Source organism: Hippocampus comes, unplaced genomic scaffold, assembly GCF_001891065.2.
Source record: "Hippocampus comes isolate QL1 unplaced genomic scaffold, H_comes_QL1_v1.1 scaffold172, whole genome shotgun sequence".
Taxonomy (NCBI): Eukaryota; Metazoa; Chordata; class Actinopteri; order Syngnathiformes; family Syngnathidae; genus Hippocampus; species Hippocampus comes.
The window spans coordinates 377,633-391,129 of NW_017805072.1; the positions used below are offsets into that span (position 1 = coordinate 377,633).

At 42.4% G+C, this 13,497-nt stretch overlaps 1 protein-coding gene across 1 annotated transcript in view; it reads left to right on the forward strand.

The window, feature by feature from the left end:
- Positions 1-13,497, forward strand: part of LOC109512759 (contactin-associated protein-like 4) — a 118,575-nt gene that overhangs the window by 38,790 nt on the left and 66,288 nt on the right. Inside the window, exons 4-5 of the mRNA XM_019864747.1 lie at positions 10,837-10,984; positions 11,766-11,960. Of these exons, the coding sequence (XP_019720306.1) occupies positions 10,837-10,984; positions 11,766-11,960 (343 nt within the window). The remainder of the gene's footprint in view (positions 1-10,836; positions 10,985-11,765; positions 11,961-13,497) is intronic.

The window sequence follows — 13,497 nt, forward strand, 5'->3', positions numbered from 1 at the left end:
TTAGCTTTCAGGTCAGTTGCTGCCTCGCTCAGCATTTCATTCATTGGGGCTGGCCTCCCGTTCTCATCATCTGCATTCATTGGGGCTTGCCTCCCAATCTCTGGTATGACCTCCTCCTCTGATCTGGCAGCCTGGGGCCCTTTACCGTGGACCCTGCGTTGTACCTCGTCAATCTCAAGTTGTGACAGCAATTGCCGTTTGTGGATGTTGGAACACTGAGCTACTAGTTGTTTCGTGGTCAACCGTGACTGTGGGTTTCGAAGTAACCATTCAGCCCGCATTCTCTGCATGTAACCCCTCTGACTAGGGTTGCTTGAGTAGTAGCATTCCAACAGAGCCATGTTATCGCATCTCGCCCATCTCCGCTTTGTTCCAGTAGCCCATTTTTCATCAAGGTGCTCTGGTTCCCCAGCACCTTGTTTGGCCGGGCGACGTCTGAGCCGGCATGTCATTCATTTTATTGTCTCTCATCATTGTATGAGGTAGGCATTAGCGTGAAGGATCTTGCCCAAGGACCCACACTGGATGGTGTTTTGTGCTCATTTTTGCCCCAAGCGAGATTCGAACCACCGTCTCCCGTATGCCCAACCGATGCCTTACCAACTGAGCTATCCAGCCGCTTATATATGTGTATATATACACACACACACACACACACACACACACACACACACACACACACACACGTTTAAGTTGAGTTAGCTTAGTGTAAAAATAACAAAATACAGAAAACATAAACATGAAATATACATGTAGTACTGAATATGTTGCTCTATGTGACTCGTTGTTTTGCCGACTTTCGCTGCCTTTCACGGATCTTTTGCGGCATTTACTCTGTTTTTATTTTTATTTTTTGATGAATATGTTTGAAAAATCCGCGATGCACTGAAACCGCAAGAAGTGAATCGCGAAGTAGCGAGAAATCACTGTATACATAATGAAAAAACATATCTTTAATATGTATGAAATGTGGCGGCCCAGTGGTCTAGTGCAGTGTTTTTCACACTTTTTTGAGCCAAGGCACACTTCTTTCATTGAAAAAAAATCTCGTGGCACACCACTAGCTGAAAATGTGACACCCCCCCCCGCTTATTTTAACAATTAACGTGCTATATTGTTACTATAACCGTTTTTAACATTGAAGAATGACGTTATAACAGCTTGAATTGGAAACAAATAAACACAAAGAAAACAGTATTTTATCATCCTTCATATTGATTGTTTCACCGTCGTCCTGCATTCATGCGTCACAAATTCGCTTGTCTCTCGTCGAAACACAAGGCAATTGGCTAGCTGTTGCTGCTCCCTACCCATATGGGAGGGTACTACATGATTACTTTCTGGGCGAAAGACCGCACAGGCATACAAACTGGATATTTTCCCTCGGCACACCTGACAATGGCACACCGGTGTGCCGTGGCACACGGGTTGAAAAACACTGGTCTAGTGGTTAGCATATCGACCTCACAGTGCAGATGTCGACCTCACAGTGCAGATGTACAGGGTTCGGTTCCGGCTGCAGCCTTCCTGTGTGGAGTTTGCATGTTCTCTCTGTGCCTGTGTGGGTTTTCTCCGCAAATAACGGGGGTGACACGGTCATAGACTAGTTAGCATATTTGCTTCGTTGAAGATTAGAAATTTTCCTGTGAACATGAGTGCGAATGGTCTTTGGTATATTTGTGTCCTGTGATTAGCTGGCAACCGGTGCAGTGTGTACTCAGCCTCTTGTCCAAAGTTAGCTGGGATAGATTCCAGCACATTTGCAACCTGAGTGAGAATAAGCAATACGGAGAGTAAATGGATGGATTTGGATGTCAATGGTTTAAAAACTGGAGATGTCACTCCCTAGCCAATATATATCCATCAAAGTATGCAATTATAGATCTTGAAAAGTCATAGAAAAATAAATGATCTCAAGAAAAGCAAACTACCCCATGATGGCAAACACAGATGGGTGAGGGGAGCAGCGGAAGTTGTCATACAAATGTTGATAAAGCACTTTTGCATAACCTCATCCAACAATTGAATGCTGGAGTTAATTTACATGTTCAATATTTATAGCAGGCGGCCTGGTAGTCGAATGGTTAGCACGTCGACTTCACAGTGCAGCGGTACTGGGTTCAATTCTAGCTCCAGCCTTCCTGTGTGGAGTTTGCATGTTCTCCCCGGGCCTGCGTGGGTTTTCTCCGGGTCCTCCGGTTTCGTCCCACATTCCAAAAACATGCATGGCAGGCTAATTGAACACTACAAATTGTCCCTAGGTGTGAGTGTGAGCGCGAATGGTTGTTCGTCTCTGTATGCCCTGCGATTGGCTGGCAACCGGTTCAGGGTGTCCCCCGCCTACTGCCTGAAGACGGCTGGGATAGGCTCAAGCACCCCCCGCGACCCAAGTGAGAATAACGCGGTTCGGAAAATGAATGAAGGAATTCATGAAAATTTATAGCAGACATTCCACCAGGGGACATTGCTGCAGAAGATTGTAATTATGTGACACCGATGACGTCATAATTGATGCAACCAAGTATTGTTTGGAAAACTATATATAATTCGACTGTTGAGTGAAAAGAAATCCCTGTTGTGATTGAAGAGTAGGGCATGAGGCAATATATGAGTGATTTTTAAACATAGCTAGTGTTTGATGGAAAATCATGTGGTTTATAATTTCAAATATTCTAAAAATCTTCACATTTAAGAGCATATTATTCTCATGGATCTTCTTTCTTCTGTGATTCTTCCTCTTGCTCGTCTTCCTGCTATTACCCTCAACCTGTCAGAGGGCACTCAGCTCCCCAAAAATGATGAGAAAAACTAAATGAGATGCTACTCAGAGCTGTTTGGTGAACTTAATGCTCCACTGACCAGTCAGATAAGCCCTTCAGAATGCTGAAGACGGCACTCAGATGACAATTATGCAAGCCAATTTCAGTCACAGAGCAGCGCATCACTTGTACTCAACAGACATCCACGAACACATTATCAAACACTCAGCTACTCAAGATGGTAGAAGCAAAGGTCACATGCTTGAATACATGTATGGCACATCACCACAATTCTTCCATCCATGCCAGTGATCCCCAACCACCGGGGCCACAGCCCACTTGGCACCAGGCCGCACAGAGACATGCACTATTTTTCTTTTTGCAGAGCATCAGCATAGCCACAACACACATCTTTTCGATTACATTCCAAAGAGCAACATCAGTAGAGCTGGGTAATTATATGATTGTGAATCAGGATATTAGGTGACCTGCTGCGAGCTGTGTGTACTTTTCTACAATCTGACCTGGTGGAAATGAGTGTGACTGCTGCCATTCAAGATTCCAGCTTTCCTTTCTAGCTTTGGTTTGCAATTTGAAGTCAACAGAAGCCACCAATAAATGCATAAAAAAACAGTAAACAGAAAGTAATATGACCGAACGTGCAGCAAAACCAGGGGTCGACAACCCAAAATGTTGAAAGTGCCATATTGGAGCAAAAAAAAAAAAACCCCAAAAATCAATATGTCTGGAGCCGCAAAAAATGTAAAGCCTTGTATAAGCCTTATAATGAAGGCAACACGCTGTATGTATCTATATTAGCTATATTAGCCTACTATCAAAATGACTAAGTTGGCTACAAATACACAATGAGCATGATTGATTTTTCAGAACAGGGGTGCCCAACCTTTTTTTGACCTAAGATCTTCTTTTCAATCAACCATCCTCTCGCGATCGACTCGTTGCCGCACATTGAAGGCGGAATTCCCACCACACTATTTGACCAATAATCAAATACCTTGGCGGACTTCCGGGGTGCTCGTTGATAGGCTCAGGAATGATCAGAAGCACACATCTTTTGCATTAGTAACACAGAAAAGTATTTAATCCCTAACAAATAGTCTAATACAGCATAGATCAAGCCAATTATTCTAAACAGAGCTCTGGGTCATCAACTTCTCCTAACCGCGAAGGTAGCGAGTCAGAGTGACCAAGACGCCTTTCCCTTGACCCACCTTTAATACAATTTACAATTCCTCAAGAAGGTGTGTGTGTGTGTGTGTGTGTGTGTGTGTGTGTGTGTGTGTGTGTGTGTGTGTGTGTGTGGATTGTCCTATTGTGAATCTTCCTTTGATATGTATTTGGTCTCCAACATTTGGCCATCTTTTGTTGTTGGAGTCGGTCATCCTGCTGTGGGGCCTTTTCTAGTGCCGATTGCGATCTCCACTCCAGGGTCCAACCTTGCCTCCCCCCCTTTGCTCGTGGCACCTTGGCACCCCCTCTTCCTCAATCACACATGAATGCAAACAGTCTCTCATTTACACTCAGAAAAACATCATTATTTACAGTCACGCATTCCGATCCTCCACCCGAGTCATTTACAACCATGAAAACAGCACTGTAACAACAGCAAGGATTTTGTGACTATATGAAAAACGCAATACGGCAATACTAAAGTGTACACTATGAATGCAAGTCCCTTCAACATGCACGCATACACACACACTTACGCATGCATGTCATAATGAGCAACGGCCATAACGGCCCCGAAGATGAACGAGGCATGGGACACACTTGTGCTGCATGTTAACTATCGTAGCTCTAACGTAACGCATTCTAGGAAACATTTGTTTACTCGTCTGTCCGTCGAGCCACAAGCAATTTACTCTGAGAGCTAATCGGATATATTCCACTCTCTTTTCTTCCTTTGGATGCCACGATCTTCAGGATGTAAATGAACTAAATTTAAAAAAACGTTCGTGATTCCATTAAAACTAATGCCAAGAGTCACTTACATGTCATCATTTTGGTTCCAATGAGAGTAAATAGTAGTGATGGCGGGATGAAGCCCTGTGAATGTATCGAGTCTTTTGGGCCAATTGCTTCGCCAAACAGCTGATCAGTCAAGGCCTCATTTAATAGCTCATTTAGTAGTGTTGACATCTGCTGGTCATTTGATGTAACGCAGATGTTATGTGGTTAACGGGCAACAAACCAATAAATCTGTGCACAAAATAATGGAAGTTTTGTCCTTTAAATATTGTCCGTATATTTGTCAGTTGTATGTTCACTTACTTGATGTGCTTGTGTAACTGGGACACACATTGGATAGAGTTGTGCATTTTATTGATTTTTGTTAAGGAATAAAATAATTTTGACTGTGTTGGGGCTCAGTTGATTCCTTTTTTTGGATACGATTTCCCCTGCCTTTGAGAGAACCCTCTCGCAGTGTTGGGAGATATCTGTTCGAAATGCTCCCAAACTAGTGAAGTCCTCTGCTTTTTGGGTGGCTCCGCCTCCATTCTCAAGCAGTCGAAGTAGCGCAGCAATGATCCAAGACTCACATCAGACGGTCATGCGGGGGACTCTTCCTGGGTTTTCCGCGCCTATTTATGGAGCGCGAATCACGATGTGAGTCAGTCACGTGATCGCTGAAAACAGGGCCTCGTTTACCTTCGGTCATGTGATATGAGGAAAAAACGAGACGGGCCTCGATATTGGCTCCATTTAACCACGCCCTTTATGCGGGGCATGACTCGCGACTCCAGTTCTATTTGTAACATCACTAGTAAATAGCGTTGCGGACAGTTCCGTTGTATCGAGCGCGGCTTGCTTGAGTTGGCACTACTGCGGGCTTCCGTATGGCTTCCGGGTACTGGAACTTCCGTTGTTATGAATCGATCGTTAATGTCATATCGTAGTCGACATTTTAATGCATAGGTTTTTATTCTGGGTGAGGGAATTTCCATTTGACCGAAATCCGTAGGTGGGAATACTTACTTATATGGTAGTAGGGTCTTTTTTTAGTCACAAAGAAGAATACAGATCCGAGAGGAAGAGTGTTGGCCAAGTCATGTAGGCACAGAATTACTGAAATACTTCTCCATGGTGTGTTAGTAAAGTCTACCAGAAGGTAGTGGTGCTCCGGGGAAGTAAGTGGCACAGTCATATGGTCTGTTATGGGGAAGTGAAAGTGCCCGAGACCAGCGGCGTAGCCAGAAGTTTTTCAGTGGTGTGCCGCCTCGGTGAGGGGTGGCCTAGGGTCGCTGTGCGTGCATCCGTTATTCTTTATCATAGGGTACTGATATGCTAGCTAGAGTCAAACATTGTGATCAATTGGCACAGACGACAACGTTTTTGCATACTACGATCAATGGCTCATTCTTTCAAATCATATCTAAAAAAACACAATGACACAAATGTCTCTTAATTCTTCACATTTCTAAAAGTTGCTTTTTACTTTGGTTTGTTCCTGCTTGCTTTATGAGCGTGTGGCGCAGGTGATGAGGTCTGCGGGGAAGCTCTCTGCATCGACTGGTCGGCCATTAAATTGACGGTGGTGGAAAGGCTCTGATTAGAGTGCAGAAACACTCATGTCTGCCACTCATGCAATGCTCTGTGTATTGTGTCTGAGTCTGCTGAGTCCATGACTGGCCAGAATGTACTGTAACTTGAAGAGCAGAATTTGGAACCAAAAGCAGCCAAGGGGCAAAGTTCATTCATTCATTTTCCGATCCACTTTATCCTCACAAGGGTCGCAGGGATGCTGGAGCCTATCCCAGCTGTCTTCGGGGACACCCTGAACCGGTTGCCAGCCAGTCGCAGGGCACACAGAGCCAAACAACCATCCGCGATCACACTCACACCTAGGGACAATTTTGAGTGTTCAATCAGCCTGCCATTCATGTTTTTGGAACGTGGGAGGAAACCGGAGTACCCGGAGAAAACCCACACAGGCCCGGGGAGAACAAGCAAACTCCACACAGAGAGGCCGGAGCTGAAATCGAACCCAGTACCTCTGCACTGTGAGATCGACGTGCTAACCACTGAACCACCGGACCGCCCATGGCAAAGTGTATATATAAGTTAAGTGTATATATATATATATATATATATATATATACCCAATTCCAATGAAGTTGGGTTGAACAAAAATAAAAACAGAATACAATGATTTACAAATCATCTTCAACCTATATTTAATTGAATATACTACAAACATAAGATATTAAATTTTTAGACTGCTAAACTTTATTTTGTTCGCAAATAATCTTTAACCTAGAATTTCATAAGTGCAACGCGTTACAAAAAGCTGGGACAGGTGGCAAAAAAGACAGAATAGCGAGGCCGGGGTGGTCAGACCCAACCGCCAGTATGTGCACCGGCTTCGGGCCTGTGTGGCCACTTTATAGCGCTTGTTATTGGCTGTGAGTGCGCACATGTCACGGAGAGAAGGTGGAAGAGCGTAGGTCGTGAAAAAGTCCCACTTGACAGCCAACATGTCATTTGGACTTCGCTCCGTGTGTGGTGTGCACTGAGAACAAACAAGCACACGGCCGGTTGACAGTGACATGCAGCCTATGAGAAAGCGAGGTGACAAGGTGGCGAGGAAGCGCGCTGCAAATCCAAAATCAAAACAGTCATGATACAAAACAGAGTATGTTGGAGGTCGGAGATGGAGGAACATCTTGCTGAAATATGGCAACAGTATGAATGTTTTTATGTTTCACGGTATTTCTGAGGGAGGGAAAAAAAACATCACATGATAACAGATTCAATCCCTGTTCGCACTGTCTCCACCCTTTGGATCAACATCCTCTTTTTTTTGTCACTTTGTTTCTGCTAACAATAATACACAAATGAGCACCACTGTCAAGACACGATCTGATAAAGTTAAATCAAGCTCAACTGCATATGTGGTTGCTGTATTCCCCCAAATTACCGGAGTGAGAGATTTATTTTCTGTAACTCAGAACAGCTATGTTTGTTTGTCTTCCACTAACACTTCCAGTTCCATTACAACGTATTTTGTATTTATGTGCTGTTCCTCAGTGCAGTAAATGATATTGAAATATTAAATGTTATAAAATCATAATTTCTTTTGATGGCGGCGCGGACACCCGCAGTGGCTCCTCTTGTTTTATGTTGAGAGGGAAGAAATTTCATCTGTGCTGTATGTTACACATACAGTACATTTGACAATAAAGTTTATCCAATCCAATCCAATCCAATCACAAAAAAACTGACTGTTTTAACATTGATATGATGTAAATTTAAAAAAATATCTAAAATGTGTAGTACAACTGTTCACATTTATTTATATCCTGTCCTTCAAATGGTATTTTCCCATTTAATATGAAAAGAGCAAATGTTATTCCAGTATATAGAAAAGTGAAGATATACATCTGTTTACAAATTACAGACCAATATACTGGCACAGTTCTCGAAAATTCAAGAACAACTCCTATCACAAAAACTTGACAACTTGATTGAGAAGCCCAACAACTGGTATGGTTTTAGAGAAAGAAAGATCAATTTTCTGGAAGAAATTTGCCACTAGTTTAACAAAAAATAATCAACACTTTTATAGAAGCTACAGTTTGGATTTTCATAGACTTACAAAAAACATTTTGACACTACAGATCAAAATATTAATGGAAAAATTAGAGATGTGGTAGAATAGGTTTCGCAGATAAACGGATAAAAAGTGAGCTACTTTAGATGACAGAAATCAATATGTGCAGTTAAACAATGTAAAATCAAGTTGAAGATAATTCATGGGGTTCCCCAAGTGTTTTAAAACATTTCTGATACCTCGCCCTGGCTCAGTATCAAATTTAGAATAGGTTCGTTGGAGATAGGCACTCAGAAATGAAACACAAGAGACAAATCTGCTACTAACAAATTGCACGTTTATTAGCGCCACAGAATATGTCACACAATCATTCAATAGCACAAGAGACAAATCTGCTACTAACAAATTGCACGTTTATTAGCGCCACAGAATATGTCAAACAAGCAAATATCAGTGTATCAAGCTCTTAGAATAGTATCCAGCCCTCACCGTGCGTCAATAGGATGGAGAGCCAACACCCCAGGTAGAGCGAGCTTCAATACCAGCTGGGCGTCCGTACGCAACCCTTAGCAGACTCTGGACTCTGCGAACTCCCGACTCTAGACTCTACTGACTCTGGACTCTACTCTCTGCTAACTCTAGGCTCTACTCCGAGTATCCGAAGCTCTCCTTTTATAGTCTAAGCGTGCCTGACGCCACGCCATGACATTGCTCATCATCATAAACATCATATGACATTGCTGTTTTATAGTCTAAGCGTGCCTGACGCCACGCCATCTTTGTTCTTGACAAATGACATTGCTCATCATCATAAACATCATATGACATTGCTGTTTATACAAAGATTGTGACATCGCCGATTATATTGCGACATCGCTGGTTACAAAGCTATTACGAGTTATTGCGACATCGTTGGTTATATAGCCATCTTTAAACATGGAAAAACAACACAATATAATTATTCTTACTTCACCAAGGATATACGGGCGGCCCGGTGGTCGACTGGTTAGCACGTCGGCCTCACAGTGCAGAAGTGCAGTGTTCGATTCCATCCTGCGTGGAGTTTGCATGTTCTCCCCGTGCCTGTGTGGGTTTTATCTGGGTATTCCAGTTTCCTCCCACATTTAAAAAAAAACATGCATGGCAGGTCAATGGGACACTCTAAATTGTCCCTAAATGATAAAAGCTATCAGGAATAAAGATCAGAAATGTTAGGAGAGAAAAAGAATGTTTGATTTACACTTAAGGTTTAATTTTCTTTGCCTCTGATGTATTAATAGCACAGAGAGCAGCTTTGTAAACCAGCTTGAGTCAGACACAGTCGTGTATATTACACCATTTAGTGTTTGTGATTGAGAAGCAATATACTGTAAAAGATTTGGGCTTTTGATGCACTTGTAGATTCTCTCCTGAGAGCCAGAATGCCACATTTCATCCAAATAAGATGTTTTTTTTCTTTGGCTGTGTAAGTTTTGTTTTAAATAAAAGACTCCGTCATCTGTCAAAACAAATCGCTGATGCACGTCGTCAGCTGAGTACATGTGTGAACATGTTATACATCTTTTAAAAGCTGAGTTTCTGGAGATTTGAATGGTGCCCAACATTGTACAATTGTCAAATCTGAACTGGAACTTGGGAGACCTCAAGCTTTGATCCTGTAGTGTTTTCAAGTCCTAATCAACATTCTGAATTCATTTTCAAGGCAGATTTTGTGAAAAGAAATTCGACGAACATAAGATTCACCTTTTTTTCTGTTTTCAAACATCCATAGTTCAGTGACAGGAGCACTTACACAGATTCCGACTATTTGGGAGAATATTTCATAAAGATACCAAAACTATGCTGATACTCCAAATGGTTCATTAACAGCTACAAATTTACTTTGGGTGCACCTTTTTTCAGGCGTTTTCGGCAAAGTTGCCCTCAGCCTAAGGGGTTAACCCTGTGAGGGACAGCGGCTACTACAGTGGACAGAATATCATGTTATCAGGTTACAGGGTACAGAGGTCGTGGGTTCGATCCCGGCTCCGGCCTTCCTGTGTGGAGTTTCCATGTTCTCCAGAATTTTGTGGGTTTTCTCCGGGTACACCGGTTTCCTCCCACATTCCAAAAACATGCATGTTAGGAATTGTCCCTAGGTGTGAGTGTGAGCATGGTATTGTTGTTCGTCTCTGTGTGCCCTGTGATTGGCTGGCAACCGGTCCAGCCCGCCAACTGCCCGAAGACAGCTGGGATAGGCTCCAGTACCCCCGCGACCCTTGTGAGGATGAAGCGGTTCAGAAAATGGATGGATGGATGGATGGAAGGTTACAGGGTGCAAGAAAAGGGTTAACATAGGATGCTGCGACGATGCTTGCGGTTTGTCAAGGCGATCCTCATGTATGTCCATGTGAAACAGTCAATGATTTATTTGAAATGGTCATTGCTATAGCAACTACACAGCTACTCGGTTGACCCTTTTGTGAAATGTGGACCATTTGATTGAAAAAGATATGCTTTTTCCAGGCTCTTCCAGGTAACAGCAATGCTGACACTGTGGTGCAGTACAAACTTGAACAGACGGTGGTAACTCGCTATCTCCGCCTTATCCCTGTGGCCTGGAACCCAAATGGGAGGATTGGACTTCGACTAGAAATATACGGATGTCACTATGGTCAGTAGTCTTGTCTGATCAAAATTCAGTTTTATGCAGAAATCAATCCCTGAAAAGAATATGGATTTTTGTTTTACTGATTTGAGCTAAATTAGACTCTTATCACAGTGCACTAACTACACCATATTCCTTTTTTTTTTTTCAAAAGGTTACAAAATCTTGAACGACGAGTGCACTTGATATCTACATTTCATGACATGTTGACGTAATACTCTTTTAGAATGACAAAGAAGTAAATAAATGGGTATGTAGTGTAAGGGAGATGTTATTTGAAGCGGGGGTGGGTGGGGAAGAAGATATTAGAATTGGCGTAGGTTCACTCGGAGCTTCTCAGGACCTCAAAGAATGAGACTCTTAAAGTTTCAGTTTGACTTAGCTGATGGAAGATGTCAAACTGATGAGCTGTAAATGCAAAAAGGGCAATTTAAGGGTTAAGAATTGGCAACAATGAAACTTGAAGTGTATCTGTTTTTCAAGGTCTCAACTATTGATGAAAATAATGTGAAAATAATTTACAATCATCAATCACTTGATCGAATTTCCCTTGTGCGGTCTGTGAGACAAGAACTTCTCTCCCCTGGATCTTGAATGGTTAACATTTGAACTTTTCAGACTACTCTATTGTTGTTGCTCCTTCAGTAAAAGTTTTCAGGTCCAATGCTATATGGAAACACTTTATATGAGGATCCAAAGGATTTTTTAATGATCATCTTGTGTGTTTCCATATTTTTTTTGTGTGCCAAGTATTGTATTGATGTTGCTCTTTGTTTGAACTCTGTAGCATCTGATGTAGCAAACTTTGATGGCAGCAGCAGTGTGCTATACAGGCTGAGTGCTCGGTCGAGCCCGATGGCCATTTCTCTGAATTTGAAAACTCCAAAGAATTCTGGAATCCTGCTCCATGCTGAGGGAACGGGAGATCACAGCATCACTCTGGCTTTGGAAAAAGGGAAGCTGCTTCTCTTTCACCAACGAGGTACATTCCTCTCCTCAAGAAACAAAATTTGTAGCTTTGTCTTTCATTCTAATTTGAACACAAAATTAACAAGAATCACGTGTATTTTAATTGGGCAGGATGTACTGCATACTATTGCACACATTATCTACGTAAAAAAAAAAAAACATTATCAAAGTAAAACATTGATATTCATTTATTACAGTAGTCTTAGGATTCCCAAGGGTCAATTGATGCGCTCTCTAACGCGAACAATGAGTGTCCATGCATTCAAATTGAGCCCGAGTAGATCTGCATTTTCCCTCAAACAAGTCTTTTTTTAATGCATTTTTGCGTTGTGGTCGTGAATATTAAAATGTTGTACAATGAGGAAGATACAGTTCTTGAGAATAAATGTCCAGCTTGATGCGGCAGAGCTCATAAATTAAGTAAATAATTGTAAAAGATAAACAACAGAAATTTGTCATTGTTCAAATACTCCTTTGGGGTTTTAGTTATTTATACAACATCTAAACTGTCTGTACGTATAATAGGGGTGTTCACATGGCAACTTTTACTGCGGTGTAGCGCCGATGCTGCCCGCAGTAGAGCGTTCACACGTACAAAGTTATACCGGTGTAGCCCCTGAAAACAGCTTAAACCAGAGCAAATTTAATCCTGCTCAGGAGGTGGTTTAAAAATTTACCCCGGAGTAAATGCAAGTTTGAGAGGCAGCACCGATATAAAATGGGACGTGTGAACGCTACAGGAGTAGACTCGCTACGCATGAGAAGCGTTGATTACCAGTGATGTGTTCCTCCTCGAGCCGGTCCTTGGCCTCGAGGACCGGCACGAGGACCAAAGGTTGGTCCTTGGTCCTTGGCCTTGGGAGTCAAGTCCTTGGCCTTGGCCTTGGGAGTCAAGTCCTTGGCCTTGGCCTCGGGTTGCCGGTCCTCGGACACAATGAGGGATTAGAGCCTCGAATCCCTTGTCCAGAGGTATAAAGTGGGTCCGAGGACCGCAAAAATCACGAAGGAATCAAATAAATTCCATCCAGGGAAACCCATATTGATGGATTAAGCTGGCGCTTTAAAAGGGGCGGGTCTACCACTGACGGGTGACAGTTAGCGCAACGTATAAAGAGCGGCATCACAGTTAGTTTCAATCACCGTTTGTTTCGTTCGCGATCGGCAGTTTAAATAGCGTGTAAAGTCTTTCTGTAACAGTGGTGTCTTTTATGTAGTTATTTTTGCACAGTCGTCACGTTTGTGCGGTGGCACTAGAATGTTTGTTTGAACCAAGTAATTTGCGTTACAGCTGGAGTCAATAATGCCGGCACTTCACTTTCGGGTTTGGCCGTTGGGATTTGGAGTCCTTTTGCTCGATTCCAGTTATGTTTTTGGTGAATGCTTTCTCATGTTTGGAATAATGAATATTGATAATACATAGTTTAAAATCATGGTTGATTTAATTATTTTTTATTATTATTGTGAAGTTGAAGGTATTAAATTAATTAATGTAGTATTAGTGGGAGTGGTAATAATAGTCGTACTCAGAGAATGTTTAGAGATCAGCCATC